This window comes from Poecilia mexicana, unplaced genomic scaffold (genome assembly GCF_051168715.1).
Source record: "Poecilia mexicana isolate PSO_F unplaced genomic scaffold, ASM5116871v1 scaffold_2, whole genome shotgun sequence".
NCBI classification, from domain to species: domain Eukaryota; kingdom Metazoa; phylum Chordata; class Actinopteri; order Cyprinodontiformes; family Poeciliidae; genus Poecilia; species Poecilia mexicana.
In genome coordinates this window covers 29,663,882-29,683,475 of record NW_028263371.1, presented here as the reverse complement: position 1 = coordinate 29,683,475, position 19,594 = coordinate 29,663,882, and the positions used below count along the sequence as shown (strand labels likewise).

The 19,594-nt window shown below is 40.9% G+C and overlaps 2 protein-coding genes across 2 annotated transcripts in view; one reads left to right on the top strand and one right to left on the bottom strand.

Annotated features, from left to right (window-relative positions):
• Window positions 1-14,727, bottom strand: part of LOC106904747 (protein FAM184A) — a 38,159-nt gene extending 23,432 nt beyond the window's left edge. Inside the window, exons 1-10 of the mRNA XM_014969204.2 lie at window positions 13,433-14,727; window positions 8,891-8,968; window positions 7,405-7,539; window positions 7,202-7,300; window positions 4,606-4,812; window positions 3,950-4,123; window positions 3,702-3,863; window positions 2,514-2,649; window positions 1,646-1,827; window positions 1,373-1,558 (exon numbers count right to left, since the gene is read on the bottom strand). Coding sequence (XP_014824690.2) covers window positions 1,373-1,558; window positions 1,646-1,827; window positions 2,514-2,649; window positions 3,702-3,863; window positions 3,950-4,123; window positions 4,606-4,812; window positions 7,202-7,300; window positions 7,405-7,539; window positions 8,891-8,968; window positions 13,433-13,600 — 1,527 coding nt within the window. The 5' untranslated portion in view covers window positions 13,601-14,727. The remainder of the gene's footprint in view (window positions 1-1,372; window positions 1,559-1,645; window positions 1,828-2,513; window positions 2,650-3,701; window positions 3,864-3,949; window positions 4,124-4,605; window positions 4,813-7,201; window positions 7,301-7,404; window positions 7,540-8,890; window positions 8,969-13,432) is intronic.
• A 2,056-nt stretch (window positions 14,728-16,783) lies between these two features.
• LOC106926543 (voltage-gated inwardly rectifying potassium channel KCNH3-like) overlaps window positions 16,784-19,594 on the top strand; it is a 31,255-nt gene continuing 28,444 nt past the window's right edge. The window contains exons 1-2 of the mRNA XM_088008146.1: window positions 16,784-16,849; window positions 18,090-18,387. Coding sequence (XP_087864272.1) covers window positions 16,784-16,849; window positions 18,090-18,387 — 364 coding nt within the window. The remainder of the gene's footprint in view (window positions 16,850-18,089; window positions 18,388-19,594) is intronic.

Below are 19,594 nucleotides of genomic sequence, written 5' to 3'. Positions count from 1 at the left end.
AAAATGTTAAGTTAAAATACTTTTACAAAGCTTGGCACATTTTATGTTCCTGATTCCAGTAGATTAATGAGAAAGAAACACTGTTTACAGTAAATGAAACGGTACGGAGAGTAAAAACATCTACAGCTTCTCGCACTGCGATTTATCCTAACCCAGTTTAAATTTGATCTCCACTTACAAAACAAACACCAAAACGTCTTCTTGTATCTAGATTGTTTGTTAAGAGTCGGAGTTGATCATAAAAAAGGGACAAACAAAAATGAACAAATTCAATTTTGTTGCTCTCTATTGTAAACAAACTTATTTCACCTCAATTTATTCGTAAAATACAAAGAAAAAGAAAAACTCTGGTAAATGTATAATGTGTATTCAGAGAGAAACATGAAATGCAACAAGAGTACAAAAGCGGACCGACGACAGCTGAGGCTGATCTTGTCTTCTTTATAAGAGATCAGATTAAACAGCAAGGAAAAAAAATAATAAAATCAGCGTCGATGTTCCAGTGCTGGTAGAAAAGAAAAGGGACACTGTCACGGTAAATGGTCCAGGTTAAATTAATTTAACCTGCATAATGTGATCAGTAGTTCTTCCTGCTCCTCCAGCAGAGAGGACATTTGTATTCCTCTCACGCAGCCACTTTAAACTGTGAGACACAAAGGAGGAAGAATGCGAAGGGCGGAGGAGAGACGGAGAGACGGAGAGAGGGAAGGACGACGGAACTGATGACAGGGTGAAAGACGCAGCAGGAAACAAACGGAGGCTGATGCGGTTTTTCAAGCTTTAGCCTTAATGTTGACCCAATTAGATGTGTGCAGCCGGCTGACGGTTTTGCGCAGTTCCTGGAACAGATCGCGACGATGTGAGGGGAAAATGGAACGGCTGCGCAACACGACTTATTGTTTTAAATTGCACTCAAATTCACACCATTTTAAACTTTCTCATTTTTTTTTTGGAAGGTTACAAAACACAAACTCTGGATTTGGATTTTCTATGACGGACCAACACGAAGCAGAGCGTAACTGCAAAGGGGAAGAAAAATAATGAATGGTTTTCATATTTTTGCATGCATTTGCATTTATCGCCCCCTGAATTCATACTTTGTAGAGTGTTTGCTTTTAAATGCAATTACAGCTGCAAGTCTTTTGGGTTTTGCTGCATGATAAACAGGGCTAAACACGCTTTCCACATTCTGTTACAAACAAGAATTTGATTTGGCTACTAACAATTCCCATGTACTCTGTGTTGTTCTATCATATAACCAGTAAAATGCGCTAACATTTGCAAAGTGAAAGTTATTAAGTGTGTGAATATTTTAGCCAAACACAAATTAATTTAGATTTTTTTTTGTGTCTCAATACAATATCAGCCTCACCGTAACAAGGAGTTTCTTCTCATCCTCCTTCTCCTGCTGGGCCTCCTCCCTCAGCGCCCGATGCTTCTCCTCCAGCTCCTCCAGCGCTCGGACCTGAGCCTCCTTAAAGCGCAGCGTCTCCTCTTCGTAGTGAGCCCTCAGCCTGGACAGCTCCTTCTCATAGCCCTGATGCTCCTCCCGAAGAGACTGATGCATGGAGAAAGGAGTTTATCCGTTTGAACGTTCAGTTCTCTCCTTCTGTCTCTCGCGGCGGCGGACGGGGAAAAGTCGTACCTGCTCCAGTTTGAGCACCTGCTGCTTGTGCTGGTCGCTGGCGGCCTGGCTCTGGTTCAGCAGGGCCTCCCTCTCCTCCTCCAGCCGGCCGATCTTCTCCTTGAGGCGACTCTGCTCCTGGTCCAGGTTCCTGATGGTCGCCTCATGAGCCATCTGGGTGGCCTGCAAGGAACCAATCTGACCTGGAAATATTGGAGTCAAAAAAGAAAAATCAGACACCAGACCATAACAAATCATTTCAGCTGAGTGACTCTCCTGTGGCGCCCTTCAGATATCTGGTTTGGGATCTGTTACCTCATACTTATGCTCCCAAATTATACTTCTAAATTGCAAGTAATCATAATTAGCCCAGTGGTTTGAGCAGCTTCTTTATTTTCCCCTCTAGTTTGTGTGTCTTATCCAATAAAACCAGATATTTTCCAACTCGAACATTTATTTTAATTAGGGATGCACTGATACACTTGTTCTTACTTCTGACACTGATGCCGATATCTGAGGATCAGTATCGGCCGATACCGATTTGATACAGAAAAACAACAGCATCTCTGACTTTAATGCCTTTTCTCCTACATGTAACGCCAGGTTTGTTTGATCTAAGCTGACGGGTCGCCATGGATACAGATCAGCTCTGTGCCTATGGGAAACTAAAAGCGATTAATGTGTCTAGAGGTGCAGTTTAGTCATCTCAGCAAAACTGTGTAGGATTACATGGCGTAGCTAAAGTGTTTAGAGTATTAATTCAAATCGTAACCATTTATTCATGATGTCAAGCTTTAAATGAGGAACCTGAAAAAAACCCAGTATTCATCCTGGACAAAATTCCACGAGCAGTCCAGACTCAGAAACCTATTTCAGAGTCACGTCTTACTGGCTTTGTGGAGGATTTCTGTGGCCTGCTGCTGCACCCGTTCCCTGCTGCTCTCCAGTTCATACTCGGTGTCCTTCAGCTGCATCACCCAGATTTCTCCATCCTGGATGGCTTCTTCCAGCTGCTTGTGCAGGTTCTGCAACACACCCACACCCACACACACACACACACACACACACACACACACGGACACACACTCGTGATGCTACCATTCGAGCCTCTCCTGTGCGCACGGGCCTGCAGCTCAGTCAGAGCACACTACATTACCTTTCCTCCTGCTCGAAAACAGATTCCACCCCGAGGCTTTTACTTCTGCCTTTGTTCTCAGCAGTGGTTTTTCATTCAATTTAACCCACTTTCACCAGAGTGTAACCAGACAAAGGGGGATTCTTGCACAATTGTATGCATTTTTGATGTGAAATGACAACCTAATTGAGCCCAGAATGGAAAATACTGACGATATTGCAAACATATCTGAGTGTCTATATGGTGTCTGTAAAAGTGTTTAAATACATCTTAAAGATTTTGGCAGTTTTTCATACTAAAAGAACCAAATTCAATCTGTTTCACAGGGTTTAATTGTTGCTATTATTTACTGTTTCTATACTTGGTGTTTCATTCATACATGTTGCTTTTATTTTGATTGGTCCAGATGCTCTAGCTGCTGAAAATCAATCCATTTTACCTCTTACAACACATTTGTCAACACAAATTGTGCATTATTGTGAAGCGAGAAGAAAATAAAACATGGATTTCAACATTTTTTGAATCTTTCGTTCAGTCTTCTTTGTGGAGTCTGCCAAAGATCCTCAGTTGGATTTAAGCCGGTGATTTGACTAGTTTGTTCTAATACATAAAAAGGAAATCTTCAAACAAACAAATCCGGTGCTTCACAGCTTAAGGACATTAAAACTTGCAAAAACAGAAAAGCTCCAGCTTTTACTGTGGAAACTTCATTATTTTTTCACAACACAAGACAAAAACCACTGCCTCTGTTTTAAGCCTTTTGAAGTCTCTTAACACGTTTTTCTGCATGGCTCGCTGTAAACCACCAACTGACCTGTTGTAGCTTTGTTCCAAAATTGCTTCTTTTACCAAAATTTCACAAAGATCATAACCTGTTTGGCAAAAGGAGCTGCACATGTCTGGTTAGTGCAGATTAAATATGATTTCTTCACTTTGACGCACCTTAATGGTTCCCTCTGCGTTGGCCAGCGATGTCTGCAGCCTGTTGGTCTTGTCCCGGTTCTCCCGGGCCTCCTCCTGAGCTTTCTGCAGCTCGCTCCTCAGCTTGGACAGCGACCGCTGCAGCGCCGCCTCCTGAGCCTGGAACTCCTTCCGCAGCTCCACCTAAACGGGAGCAGAGACGGATTAAACACGAAAAAAGAAGAAGAATCAGTTGGGTTTTTTTTTTTTTTTTAGTTTTGCCCCTTCACCTCCGTCCTTTTCCAAGCCAGCAGGTTCTCTGTGGTCAGCTGGTGCGTCCGCCTCATGGCCTCCAGCTCGCGCTCGTAATACTCCTGAGCCTTGGCCAGCTTGGCCTCGTACTCCTCCACCAGACGGACCTTATCCTTCGTCAGCTCCTCCACCCTCTCCATCAAAGCCTCCACCTACACACGGAGTGGGTGAAGTGGAAAGAAAATCTGTTTGTTGTACTCCGGCGTGCCAGTAGCTCCAGGCTGCCAGAATGCAATCGGAGATTTGCTGCAACTAAACCGGAAAACATTTGAGGTCTGCCCACTGTTTTATTTCCGCCTAAATGCTTTTTAAGGCATGTGATAAAACGAGGCGAGATAAGAAAAATGGAATGACATGCATAAAAACGAAAGGTCTATGATCAAAATTACAACCACTTTTAGTTGAAATTATGCTCGTAAAACAACAGCAGCACCAGTAACACTGTCGGGTTTTTTTGTTGTTGTTTTTTTTTCAGTTTTCATTAAAAAACAAAAGAAAAAAAAAATCCTCAAAAACAGCAATTCCAGCTAAATAATAACTAAGCGTAGGATCTTCGGACTGAGCCAAGCCAATCAAGAATGTGGCTCCTTATAACTGCACACCTAGCTTCCTGTGTCTCATAGTCGTGGCCCACCTCTTGTCTATGCAGCTCGGCCAGTTTCTCCTGGTCCTCGGCAGAGGTGGCGCTGTGGTTCTGCTGGTTGTTGCGGAGCTCCTCCACCTCGTGTCGGTGGGTGGCCCTCAGCTCGTCCAGCGCTCGCCGCTTATCTGCCTCAAACTGGGCCTGAGCCTGGCTGAACACCCGAAGCTTCTCCTCAAAATCGCGACGCATCTCTTCCACCTATTGAAACCACGAAACATGATCTATTCTGTTTGGACTGTCACTGACGACCAAGAGAAACAAGAAGGTTAAAGCCCTCTGTGGGCCATGAGTGCATGCAGGGTCCTCAGTTTTCACAGCGCTCGAGATTTTCCACAATTTCCCCAGATTGAAACCATAAAACCATGCTAATGCTTGTCAGTATCGACAAGCTCAATGACAACCACAAACATACAGCCAGAGATACAATGAAATAGTTTAGATCAGAGAATATTTATGCACTAGAATGGCCTAGTCAAAGTAAAATAAAAACCAAAAAGTTGAAGCATCAGTGGAAAAACTGGGTAATAGATTTTCGTAGATGCTCTCCATCCAATCTGACTAAGTTTGAGTCAAAAACTTTCAATCTCCAGATGTGCAAAGCTGATAGAGTACGAAAGATTGCAGCAAAAGATGATTCTACAAAGTATTGACTTTGTAGGGCTGAATACTATATAGATTTTGCACATTTTTCATGTCCAAAATCCAGTTTTAGTCCTTTATAGTGATTTCAAAATACAAAAAGGAAGGAACAGAAGTAAGAAAAGAAACAGAAAGGAAGAAAGGGAACAAGAAAAAGGGCACAGAGAGGCACAGGGAAGGAGAGAAATGACAGATCGAAGGGAGGTAGGGCACAAGAAAGGAAGGAAGAGAAGCAGGAAAAAAGGAAGGGAGGATGAAAAAAAGGACAGATGGAACAGAGGTAGGAAGAGAGAAGCAGTAGCAGACAAGGACAGAAAGACAACAAAGGAACTAAATAAAAACTTAAAAATGAATGAACAAGAGGAAGGACATAACCAAGGAATCGAGAAGGGAAGGATGAAAGAAAGGACACAACATTTAGACAAGTGAATAGGGAATATAGTGTAGGAATCCAAATACTTTTCCAAAATGTATTTATATTTCCACACTTATCAAGACCAAAAGAATAGACTTCCAGTCCAGGAACATCAAGTAATGCACTCTCTCACATGTTTCGTTTGCAAAAAAATAAAACAATAATAAAAATAGTTATGTGGTATATTGTTTAGTAGCAACACATGAAATCCTACAAAAAAACAAAAAAAAAACTCATTGAAGTTGTGGAAAAAGAGGGAAAGTTCAAGCAGTGTGAAACATTTTGAAAGCTGCTCCGCGGCCCTACCTGCTTCCTTCACGATCTAAATGAAAAACATGTAAAAATATAACATGTGATGTAATGCTTTGTGACCGGAGCAGGCTGGTTCCGGTCCATGAAGCTCTGATGAAGTACAAGACGAACACTGCTGCCGCCAACGCAGTGACAGTGAACTGAGCCTACTCAGCCTCACCAGAGTACAGTTAAATCATCCGTTTATTCCAATTGTCATCAGACCAAACAATATGACTGTTTTGCTGGTGGCGTGATATGACATATGATATGATGTGATAGTTCTTGCTTTTTATTCTCGTCCACTTTTGCGCAATTTTCACAACCAGTCATCGGTCTTAACTATTTTTTTTTTTTTTTAAGTTGCTGGAGTAAATGAATCCAAAACAAACTTCCACTTCCTGCCTGAAGTATTGTGTAAACAAACGCTCTGAAAATTATGCAAATTTGCTCAAAGCAACAATTCAGTTTTAGGAGTCATACAAGTAATTAAAAAAAGAACAAAAAGAAAGAGGAATCAAGCAGCAAAGGGAGAGATCAAAGCTGCCTGTGATATGCCATGCTTGTTTTCTGGGGCGCTTATGTTTCTTTACTGACTTTTGGCTCTTTCGTAGTTAAAATATTTCGTTAAGGGTTACATAATGGCTCATTAGGACTTTTGAAAATACAGGAAGTAAAGTGTGGAACAGCATGACTTCTTTTTTTTTTATTACTTTCTCTCTGATTATTAGTAAATATCTGAAGTTATATTAACTTGATAGGGGCCGAACATAACATTTGTCAATTACAAATCCTTCTTTTAAAGTGGTTTTTAGGCACTATTCTAATTTCCTGAATGTGTGAATTTGGGGTTTTTATTACCTGTAAGCCATAAACACCAAAATAAGAGAAATAAATGTGTCACGTTGTGTGTAATGAATCGACATTCTAGTTTATAATTATCACTGGCAGTCAGTTTGTTTACACATCTTTATCAGCAGAGCCAATGAAAGTTAGTGGTGCTATTTCTGCAAACCAAAGAGTTGGCACTCTGTGCAATAACAGCTCATCTTTGTACGATTTGTGCTTTTTTTTTTTCTTTCTTTTTGTTGCCAATTCAAATTGCGCTGGTGCTGGAATGCACTTTACTCAGCTTTAGCATTGCTATGATTTTTAAGCATGAATAACACGGCAAAATCCTTCTTCACACTTTGCAGCCTCAAGGTTTCACTACGTTCTTGAATCTTCTTTAAAAGGTCGTACCTCTCTGCTCATGGAAACCACTCTCTGGGTATGCTGGGCCTCGGTGCAGAGCTGCGAGTCCTCCATCCTCTGCCTGTACATCTCAAACTCTGCCAAGGCCTGGCGATAAAAAAAAAAAAAAAAAGAGAGATCAGCCGATGTAACGGACACGAGCGTGAAGGTTTATGTATGCGAAGCCGTAGGCGCCGGCGGCATTCAGTGACCTGTCTCTTCATGTGGTCGTGCAGTTCCACAGATTCCTCCAGACTGGCCAGCCGCCGCCTCAGGTCCGCTTCGTCCGCCATTTTGCTCTTGTACTGCATGATCTTGTCTCTGGTTTCTGTCACTATGTGTTGGACCTGAGCAAAAGCAAACGGAATTTGCTTTGACGTAGCTGGCACAACTCACAGAAAAAAAAAAATCGGGCAATAAGAAATAAATATAATTAAAGAAGCAACACGCAGGACGTGTCACCTTAATGAAATGTTTGCAGCGGAGAAAAGCCTCTTCTTGAAAACATTGAAGTCTCAGAACAAATTACATAAACACCATATTTCTTGGTGAACTTGAAGCTTCTCTTGGGAGTAAATCCTAATAAAAACGAACATTTAAACAACTCTCAAAAAGCCTTAGCTTCTGCGCTCCTTTAATAAAACTAAAGTGTTTGAGGCAAACCACTGCAGACAGTCGCCTGTGTGTTACATTTTATTGGCTTAGGGTTGATTCTGGACTCTCTACACTGATAAAATGAGATTTATGAGTGAACAGTCATACAGAGGAAGATGTTACTGCAGCTATTGTGTTGTAGTAGGTGACATTTAAACAAAACGCCTGAGGCAATATGAGGTGAACTGCATGTATGCTCCGTCAGAACTGGCTAGTATCTGGGACAGCATGTGATTGAATCCAAGGTAAATTACTTCCATTTGAAAATAAACTAAAAAAAAAAAAAAAAAAAAAAAAAAACACTGAACACGGATCAGTGTCATGATCCGTGTTTCTGTGTATTTATTTTAAGGTTTTTCTGTGTTCAGTTTCTGTCCCGAGTCTCTGTTGTTTCTGCGTCTTCCCCGTTGATTTACCCTCCCTGTGTATTTAGTCCCACCTGTTGTCTTTGTCTCTTGTCGGATCCTTGTCGTATGTCGTTTGTCTGCCTGCCATCACAGTTGAACTGTAAAGTCCTGTGTTGGTTTAGCTCTCTTATTCAGTCCTCAGTTTTTCAGTTGCTACCGGTAACTAGCTGTGTGCTAACTCTCTGCCTGTGTTGGACTGTGCTTGAGCTCTCTTTATTAAATCATCATCATCATCTGGGTCTCGGCGTTCGTTCTCACCACCACCAAAACACCCCATGACAGGCAGCATGATGCTGCCGCCACCATGTTTCACTGTCGTCACTGTCGGTATGATCTTTTGCTGAAAATAGCAGATGTTTGGTGGCAATAACGTTTAGGATTTGTGGTACGAAAGTTCTGGCTTCCAGACAAAAACAAATGATTTTTTTTTACCTCATTTTAATTACAGTCTCAATATCATAATTAGCTTGTTTTATTTAGATTAATTTCTTAATATCAGTATCTGTAAGATAGCTCTCAAGCTTGTTTGCTCCAAATGACTCAACTTTTCTTTGAGTAATTCAATATTAGAAAGTTACAGTTCTGTGAAATAGCACACACAAACACACACACACTTAAAGGAGACTGGAAAGTTTACCTCGTCCTCGTGGGCTTCTTTCAGAGACTCGATTTCCTCCTCGTGTTCGTCGTTCTTGGTGTTGAGCGCATAAATGACCTAGAGGCAGAAGGAGATGACAGCATGGAGATGGGAACGAAAGCTCTTATTAACAGCTTCAATATAGGATCGATAGTTGTACAGAGAAGGAGGAGGAGGGGAAAAAAGAAGATCAACTGCGCAAAAATCAATACCAATAACATCAGTGAAAGAGACAAACATGTTCCAGACTGTAGGCAGACAAAGCTTTGCCTCACTAAGTGATGTAAAATAAAACCCAACATTTTTCCCTGAGTTTCTCTCCATTCCTTTTGGAAAAAATGTGGACTTTTCACCACCAATCAGATTGACGTGACTCAATCAAGTCACCATCATGACAAAACATGAGAAATTCGTCCCCGGCACAAGCTCCAATATGGATGCAGGATACCCCCTCCTCTTCCTGCTGCACTCTCCACACGCAGGCTTAAGTGAATAACATCTTGTCAGTCATGCTTGCGCTCGCTCTCAGGAATATAAGCAGGTTTTTATGAGTGCTGGAGGTAAATGATATGCAGAAGCTTTAAAACGCTTAAGCCCCAGCAAATTGAAGCCCCCGGGAGAGCAGCTAATGTTCGGTCACGGTCAGCTGAAACGCGGACCTGTCGGAACCGGACGGCCCAAAATTTGCTCCAGTAACAGGTGAAGTTAGAAAGGGTTTCACTTGAACATACTGTACGACATGCATTAGACAGGCTTGTGATGTCCTCCAGAGAAGAAAGATGAATGACTTTCTGACATTTAACGCTACTTTTAAATCGACGCGGCAGTGGCCGTTTCTGAGACGACGCAATACATCAATACTTCGACGTGTAATCGCTTTTGAAGAAACGGTCGCAAGTTCTCCATCCAGATCTAAAGTCTCTAATGAATGAAAACAACAAGCTGACACCAGATGGGCGCCATCTTTCAACCCGTAACGCTACATCGCTGTAGGTTATAAATGCAGGTATCTACTTTATGACCATTAATTTTTTCCCTGTTGTTTAAGGAGTTTGAGGACTTGCAAAAAAGTCCAAAGAAAACATCTTTACCTCTACAGTCTTAAAGGGACAGAAAGCAGTGGATCAACAGCCTATAAACTTTTACACATATAGTCTCAGCATCCAGAGCAGACAGATTTCTGCTGATGTGGATTTCCTGCTCGAATGTTCTTCTTCAGTGGTGAGTGGTGGATCGGCTCACTAGAGGAACTGAAGGTGGATTTTCTCCTCTCCTTGACTCAGAGCTCGGATTCCCAGCATTGGAAATGTTCCTTCAATTATACATGATTATTTTAATGACGCTGGCGTGCCTGCTGCTTTCATCTCCGGCTCCTCACTCTCCCCGTGCTTTCATCCTTTTATCTCTCCCTCTTTTTGTTCTTTATCTCTCTCTCTCTTTCTACTTTGTTTCACCATCTCAGAGGAATGGAGGCACCTTGCAGTAGTGTTTGGGCTAAAGCTGGCTTTGCATAAATATTCTCCCGCAATCTCTCAATTCAAGTGCAATTAAATCCTGTTAGAGAGTGAAATATATTCCTGATAAACGCCGCGCAACAAATAATCATTTGGCAAAGCCGTCAAACATCCCCTGCTATCCTAAACGCCGCTGTTGACTGAACTCGTTATCCTGAGCTCAGACGTCGGTGTAGCGGAAGAGTTCAATGTGAATATAGAAAACCATTTGGATTTGTGCTCTGGACTTCATTTTTTTGAGCAAATTTTCATCTTGTCCTTAAATGTAATTGAGAAAAAAACAGCACAAAAGAATGAAAACAATTACCGTATGTTCTGAAAGAAATTCTCCATAGAACAAAGAAGAAGAGTTGTCTGAAAAACCATCATATCCACCATAGTGGAACCAAATCTGATCTTACAGTATCTGTCAGACACACCTTAGCTCTCCCTCTAGGTGAAAACAACCGTGATGAAAGTGGCAGCTGGAGAAAAGGTCATTGTATTTGGTTTATGAAGACGATGCCAGTGAGTTTTTTTTCCACATCTCTCTCATAAACATAAATCAGGAACTTTGTTTTTCCATTTTGGCTGGAGTTTCTACAGGAAACGTGTCATCAGAGGCTTAAAACATCAAACATTTTTCCTGGGGAATACGACTCAAAGCGTCCAAAGTCCAGCTCGGACGCAGTGCCTCGTGATTTCTTTGCGTATATTTTAGTAGAAAAATCCCCAAGAAATGACAGAAACTGGCAGACAGAGGACTGAGATTTTGTATTTTCATCCCCATCTGGTGCTGACTGACACATTGGTAATGGAGTAAGTCAAGGCTCAGCAATCTTTTCAATTCAAAGAGCTACAATTGTCGCCACTGCTATGAAAAAAAATTTGCCCGGCGATGCAAGAGGAATTTAAAAATAAGCACTAAATGAAATGCTTAAATATGAAAAGTAATACAATTAAACTAAAACTGACATCTGTTTTCAGATTTTTGAAAAAAACAAAACAAAACAAAAAAACAGTCATGTAACTTTGAGAGAGAAAAAAACAGATCAAAATAGATAGCTTTGTGATAGAAATCTCTTCAGAGTGCTTTTTAATAGATTATGACACTACAAATCAACTAGGCCTCTCATTAAAAGCAGCTGATAGCATATTACCATCCAATGTGCCGATAATAAATTGGATTTAGCGTCGTGCTACTTTTATCAGGATCTAGATGTCAAGTACAGAGCTGCTCTGCGCAGGATGGATGAGGCTGAATAAGGAAAATGACAACAGCTCACCGAGGAGGGAGGCTTCTGAGGCCACAGTCAGCGGCTGTTGATTGAGCTCGAGAGAAATGGCAGAAATGTCGAGGAGAAGAACAACAGCAGCATGTGGCTCTAATGTAACTCTACGTCTGTGCTCTCATTGTTTTCAGAGGATTAACATCATATTCAGTAATTAAAGGATTAATGAAAGCCCGTTTCTCAGGGGGAGATGCCTGTTGGTCCCATGTATTCATGCACCAGATCATGGACTTTTTTTTTGCTACATACAGCAAACGTCTGACACTAAAAGCGCTTTCAGACTGAAATGCATCACATAGCGAATCAGGAATTTCTCCAAAATGTTGCCTTCTGTTGTCCAGTACTTCAAAACCTTCAGCTCAAGACGCTGCATGTCCCGCTTTGCTGCTCCAGTGGAAACCACAGGTGCAAGCCAGCCACTGAAGTGAGCAAAGCCTAGATATGAAGTTGAAAGATGTGGACAAAAGCTGAAGAACAGAAATCTTCATTGAGATTTCAGTATTTGCCATAACTGGGGATCCCCTACCGAGAAAAATCAAACTCACACTGGGAATTGTGAGTGTAAAACAGAAATAAAACATCCCAATACAGGGAAAGTAGTTCAAGTGGTCGTGTGACGACATTGCTGCTTCAGGATCTGAACAATTTGTTGTAATTTTGAAATAAAAAATCTCAAGAGGACCATCTAACAATCAGATGGTGATCTTAAGCTCGCCTAATTCAAAACACAAGTCCAACAGAATGTTTTTTAAAGTAGCCTAGTCAAAGCCCAAATTTAAATCTGCTGTGGCGTGTGATCAAGTAGAACACTCAAGCCCAAAAACCATTCAATGTCACTAAATGAAAACAGTTCTGCAACAAACAGCAGTAAATCTGACAGTTCTTTTACTGAAAATGAAGCAACTTAAGGAGTTTATTATTAAACATTTTAATCAGTTGGAGGCTTTTCCCAGTTGAACTTCCTTTTAACTGTTTGGAAACATGTGGAAAGCATCCAGACAAGAAGCGATTTTAGTCCCAACATCATCACACAAGTGTCAATTTTCATTTTTTGTGCCGCTACCCCGACACTAATCCTTGATCGTCATCCCCATGCCCGCTCCGGGTTTATAATATCACCGTAACTGTTATGTAAAACTCCCGTTTTCTACTCCTGCTCTTGTCTCTCCTGGTGCAACGCCATCACACCAGGAGCCCCGAAGCTCTAAACGGAGCTGCCACCTTGAATCTCATACTATCCCTGCATCCTCCAACGGTTTTCAGGTGGAGACAACAAAGAAGCAGCTCAGCCCCTGCAGCCCCTCCATTGATTACATAATTCAGATCGGTCCTCCTGGCTTTGGAGGAGAACCACACACAGGTTAAACAGGGATATGGCAGCAGCTGAAGTCACAAGAAATATTTGCATCAGTGGTTTATTGATTATATGGAACGTGGTTAGAGTAAACTATGATGTGCTGATGTGCACAAATTTAGGTTTACTCCTGGATTGTGTTGCACCAATTTCAAAATTAACAAATAGACACCAATTAAAATCTCAGTCTTATTCGTGAAGCTTAATGCAGAAACATGGAAATATGCTTTTTAAAACTGACGCATATTGCAGAGTTATGATGTTTACATAGCTTCATAACTGTAGAAGACCATGTTTACAAATAGCATTGCGTCCCACACCAGTACTACTCCATCTACATCCCCACCTGCTCTAAATGACTTAACCACTACACCCTACACGTCATCCATTCACTTCCACACACCTTTGTTAGCTGGGCGATCTTCTTGCTCATCTTCAGATGCAGGTCTGGGGTGTATTCCAGCGTTAAGCTCCCGTCGTAAAACATGCCGGACCCTGTTGGAGACTGGGTGTATTTGCTGTTGCTAGTCGAGGTGTTGTACGGAGGCTGCCAGCCTGCCCCCGTCGCCATTTTCGCCGGGAATAAAGCCAAGTGCGACGAAGTGAATTATAGTAAGATGGAGCGGGAGCCGCCACACGCGTCCAGTCCTCCCATTGTTGTCGCGTCTGCGGAGATAATCTTTCTGCTTCAGAGAGGAGGAAACGAGCTCGGGACGGGCAGAGCGGCGCGAGACCGCTCCGTCGCACGCATCATCAGCGGGCGCGAGCGGCTGGAGTGATGAGGGGGAGGCGGAGACGCGCGCCAGATGCTGGTCCAATAGCGCGCGCTCAAGGCCAGATGACTTACATCAAAACAAAGTATTTTGAAAAATATATTTGTCACTTCCTTTATGGGCTAAAATACAAAATATTACAGCCAAAAACAATAAAAAATTAAATAGGTCAATTGTTTCAAAAAGAAAATATATTTCGTTAAAAAAAAAAGCTAATAGACACAATTTTTGATAAATCTGTAAATTAATCGTGTCCAAAGTAAGCATGTCAATGTTCTTTAGAGAGAGGCCTTCTATTGAGCCATGACTGTGCTGAACAAAATTTTGAGAATGCAATTAAAATGCCAACAGAATAAGTTTGAAAATGGGCTATTATGGTTTTTTGTCAATTTGTCAAATATATCATATATAAAGTAAAAATAAATATAAATAAGCATAAAATAAATATAAAATATATCAATCTCCTGAGGAAAAAACAGTTGAAACTTATATTTTCTCTAATTCAACTAAAATAAGTAAAAAAATCATAATAAATACATTTATTTTGTGAGTACAAGGGAATTTTTTTTTTCTTTTTCTAAATGTGGAGAATAAAGTTTAACCAGGCAGAATAATCACATAAAAATAAATTAGAATAAAATATGAGTAGGCTCAAATAGTGCGCTGCAGCGTCGATCAATCCTACACTGACCTCTACTGGTAGAAAGTTTCAACTACAAAAAGAGATCAGATTTTTATTTTTCCAATTAGGAAAAAAAAAAGGTCAAAGATACTGTTGAACTGCAGACTGTTGTTTAACTTTCTTATTTTTCCATTTCAGCAAATTCATCTTTTTGATTTTTTGAATATACACCATCTTTTTTACTTTGGATTTTAATATGCCATCTGTAAAAGTTTTAATACTCCCTCAACTTTTTTTTTTTATATGTTTACACGCAAACAACCTCAAGCATACTTTATTCAGATCTTCTGTAATATACCAACACAAAGTAGCTGATAGTTTTTAAGTTGACTTTATGTTTGTAGTTGACAGAATTTGGGTAGAACAGCTTACATGTTCGGCTTTTTAACCCAAATACTTAACTAATACAAAACAATCTTCCACTTGCTTGGTCCTGATAGTTAAATGTAGTGATTTAATAGTTAGACATCACTTTTGGTAGTGACTATGGAATAAATATTTAAAAGGCTTGCCATACATTGAGCTCTCCACCTCCACATTTGTTTCAATTGTGCGTTATTCCCTGCAGATGGCAGTACATCCTTGCCAATGCAACTTATGGGCTGCAGATGCCATGAAGAGGAGCAAAATAAGGAGAATCTGTTGAGCAAATCTATTTTTATTTTAACCTACCAGCATCCAATTTTCCTCACCGCTGCATATTCACTCACGACCCTGAGCCTGGTCTCCATCTTCTATCCCCCATTTGATAGGCCTGTCCTTCATGAGGAAGTCACCTTTGACCCGCAAGACGTCCGTCATCCTCTAAGGTGCTTTTTCTTAATTCTCACAGCCTCTGCAGGTCTGTAGCAGGTGTAGACGGTTCAACTTAGCATCTGCCTTGTTTGAAGAACTGACTTTGTCACATGACTGTGTCAGTACATGGATATTAGCATTCTTTTGAACATTCAAGTGACAAAAGCGCAAAAAAGAAGAAATCTACAAGGCAGATAATACTTGTTCACCGCAGAGCATGAGTCGATGTGTCTACATCTCAGCATGTAATGAGAAAAGCAGTCAGTGACAGCAAATCTAACTCGCCTTTTGCCTTTGAAAGTGATTGAAACAGAAGTTCACTTAGGCTGGTTTCCTCTCCGAGAGACATATGGGAATCCCAAAGTAGCTAAAGTGCAGCAGGTGTGAAAACTTTAGAGCCTTGATGTTCCAGACACTCTGAAGTGATGACAAAGTGATGCTTTTGTTATATAAGAGACGTTCTAAGTCAAGCGGGGGATTCCCACATGAGTTTTTCTTACGAAAACGGGTGAAAGTTCTGGTCAGTCCAAACCAGCCATGGGCTGAGATGAAAGAAATAAGTCAGTTTTATGGTATTTACACTGAAACTTAAAATAAATGTGCCGTAAACTTGTTTTATTTTTTCTTGTAGGTGAGAGAAATGTAGGACCAGCTGACTAGAAACAATCTTGTCAGCTGAAACCAAAAGGAAAATGCTGTGTCATGCTCAAAATAAAATCCACAGGCAAAGAAATATATAATCTGGATCCTCACTACCTCTGCTTGGTTAAAAATATGAAAATTAAATACATTTTATTGTCAAAGAGAAGAATTTATGTCATAAAAGGCTGGTTACCAAAGGTCTCATTTCATTTGAAGATGAGCAAAATTTAAATACAAATGTAAACACTATTGGTACGGATGAACTGAAGTGACTTTTTCTTTAATCAGTTGAGACAAGATCTGCCCTCCCAAATCGACCTTCTGATGACATCACATAAGGCACAAACCAACTAATCGCAGTCTGTTTCAATATGTCCTTTTGTATCCTACTTGAATTTTTCCTTCTTTAATAAAGTGTTTAATTAAAGTCCTCCGTCGGAGAGGTTTATTTGGATTCTGTTGTGCAGCAGCAAAACGCTGAGTGGCAACCCTGAATGGTTTTCAAGGAAATCAGGCAACAATAAACCACATGGAAGTGTTTTGTGAAGAGCACCAAGCAGCATATTGGAAATGGTAAAGTTTATGCAGCCTTTTTGAGTCAAATCTCAATAAAACACTTATAGAAATCTGGTTGGTGTCTGCAATTAAGACGAGAGGTCCTGATGTTTCCTGCAGAACGGCTGTCTTATCTGCTACTTCTGCCAAAAAGTGATCGCCTGGCAGAAACTCTATATATTATGCTGCACAATGAACCCAACCCTACCAGGTGGGTCCATGCGGCGCTGCCATCCGAGTCAACTGCAGAGGGAAGAAGCAGGAAAGAAAATCGAATGCTTCACGCCGAGGTGCACCTGGAAGGGAAATGGAAAGCTTCAGAATCGACATCAAAATCAACCAGCTGGTCAACCTGGGTAAACGTAAAACAGAAGTATTAGATTTATTTCTTTAATGTTTCTCTAGGGAATAAAAATTCCCCTAGAGAAACAACCAACCTTGTGGCTATGTCAACAAATCTCAACAATGATTATCATGAGTTCAGTTCCTCAGAATTTAGATGCCGTTCTTGTTTTTTTGTGTGTGTGTGTGTGTGTTTTTTTTGCCAGGTGTTTTCAAAGTAAACATTATTGACAATAATATTTTTACCTTTTTGTCAAGGATTAAAAATGAAAAGATAAATGCGCTACGAGAACAAGTAGCTACAACTTTTATTCATCTTGATCAGTCGAGTTACTTGTCGCCAGCTAGTTTTCCAACTTGTGTTTTCAGAAAATCAACCCTCTTCCATGGCCAGTTCAGAACTAAATCTTGTTAGAAAAAAATTAAATAAAATAAAAAGTTGTATAAAGAATTAACAGCACATGTGCCACTTGTGATTTTGTAAAAAAAATAATAATAATTTCTGAAAGTGGGATTTAACCGAGTGACTGTGGATCTCATTTCAGTCCCATCCATCCTCACTTGTTTGCAGCTTTTCTTTTCCTGATATGCTGCATGTTCTTATTCAGATCACCTGTTTCCTCTCACCCATCCCGTATGTTTTCATGGGTTCATAATCCCTGAGATTACAGGTCAAGCAGCATAATATGGAAACATGTCCATATCATGATACCTAAACTGGAAGCTGTCCTTGGAGTGACTCTGAAAACACCTACGTGAAAATTTAACATTAATACATAACGATATTTCAGTCGTTAATTGCAAAATTGATTTCATCTTGAGGAATCTTTTTAATATGCCAAATCCTGACTGAGTTGCTCGTTTTGTTCTGGAAGTGACAAATTCAGCAGCTTCAAGTGTGAAACGCGACAGACTGAGATGGTAGTATTTTATTATTATTATTATTATTATTATTATGAAACTTTCATCAGCATTCACCAGGAGATTAAAGAATGGGAGGTGAGGAAAAGACTGAATTTCAAAGAGACAGAAATATGGGGGAGGGGGGAGAAGAAAAAAAAAGGAGAAAGGAAAAGCTTTTTCAGTCAGCATGCAGCGGAGGGCGAATGTTTGGAGTGAAGAAAGTGTTTGAGCTGCAAAGGAGGAGAGGAAGAGAGAGGCAAAGGGGGAGGTGAGAGGGGTGGAATTGCAGCACATCCGTGCGTAAATGTGACCATCCTCGCCGCGGTCCCTCCATCCCTCCGTCCTCGCCCCCCTTCGCCTGCCTCCAGCGGCTCCATCTCTCCGCCTCTGCGAGCCGGGATCACCCGCGCGGTGCTCGGCGGAAACAACCACGGACCGTGGAGTCCCGGCTGTCTCGGCTCGGCGCCCTCCTCCAGGGCTTGGGGGGAGCGCCGGGGAACTCCTCCAGGTTCCTGCCGGGCTTCGTGACCACGGCCGCGGAGAGCCATGGCTCGGAGCGCAGGGAGAGACGCGGCTCGACGCGCTCCCGGATGCCGGTGATGCGGGGTCTGATTGCGCCTCAGAACACCTTCCTGGACACCATCGCCACTCGGTTCGATGGGACCCGTGAGTGCACCAATCTCTGTGTTTCAGTGCGAAGCCGCCTTTTCTATCACTTTAGGAGACTTCTTTTATTTCTGCTCTTGGTCAGGTTTGATTTATTGTAGAATTATGAAGCTCTGCAAAAAATTACTTACTGATTTGGGAAATAAATAATGGTGAATTAATTCAAAGAAGTAAACTAGTGTAGGTCTAGTTGCTAATGAAGACTTCTACTTATGCTTGCAGCAAAGAAGTTGTGAATTTTTTTTTTTAAATGGACACAAGAAGTGCTAAGTGACCCGTCTAATTTACAAGGATTTTCACAAAAGATTAAAAAATATAGTATGGGGAGTAGTAATCATATATTTTTCAACATTTAAGCTACCAACATCAACTCAATTCATAGCAGTTGCATGTGATAAACCAACATAAAGAAGAAGGCTGTTTTTGCAAATAAAAATCTGTAAAGTGTGGCATGCATATACCTCTAGAGAGAATCCAGTGCAACCAACTATTCCAACTTATCTTTATTTAAATAAACACTGTTCATGCATATTATAATTCCTTGTTTGTGCACACTCTTTTCGCCAACAAAGGCGGTAGCCTAATTAATAATTAAAGTCCAAACTTGTGTAATTTAAAAGCCGTGAGACAAGCTAGAGGAGGAACAAGACAGCAAAATGAAAGTGTTGTTAGATTAACGAGGAAAACATGGTGGCAGAAGCATCATGACAACCAGCAGGAAAACAACCATAACCCATGGAACTGCTTAGGTTCAAGCATTTAGAATGGTCCAATCAAAATCTGGATCTAAGGTCAATTATGCATTACTTTGTGTTAGTCTGTCTCATCAAATTCAAATTATGTTCAACTACTGTCATAATAAATTCAGTAGACTACAAACCTAATGTATAAAATCCAACACAATCCATACAAACAGACCAGTCACTGAGATAAGGCAGAAAACAACAAGAGAAATATGGTTTAAATTTTGCCTTCGGAATCAGAATAAACAGAGATTTTCTCACCAGAACACGTTTGAGGCTCTGCAGCCTGGTGACTCTATTGAAGTCTTACCTTTTAAAATTGAGAGCAAGTTTGTTTCCCCCCCCCCACCCCGCCAAAAAGAGGAAAAAAAAAAGCTCAATTCAGTGGAAAAACCAGGTCATCACTTTTGCTATGCAAATGTATGGTCTCCTGACAGCATCTGGTGGTGAGAATACATTCAGCT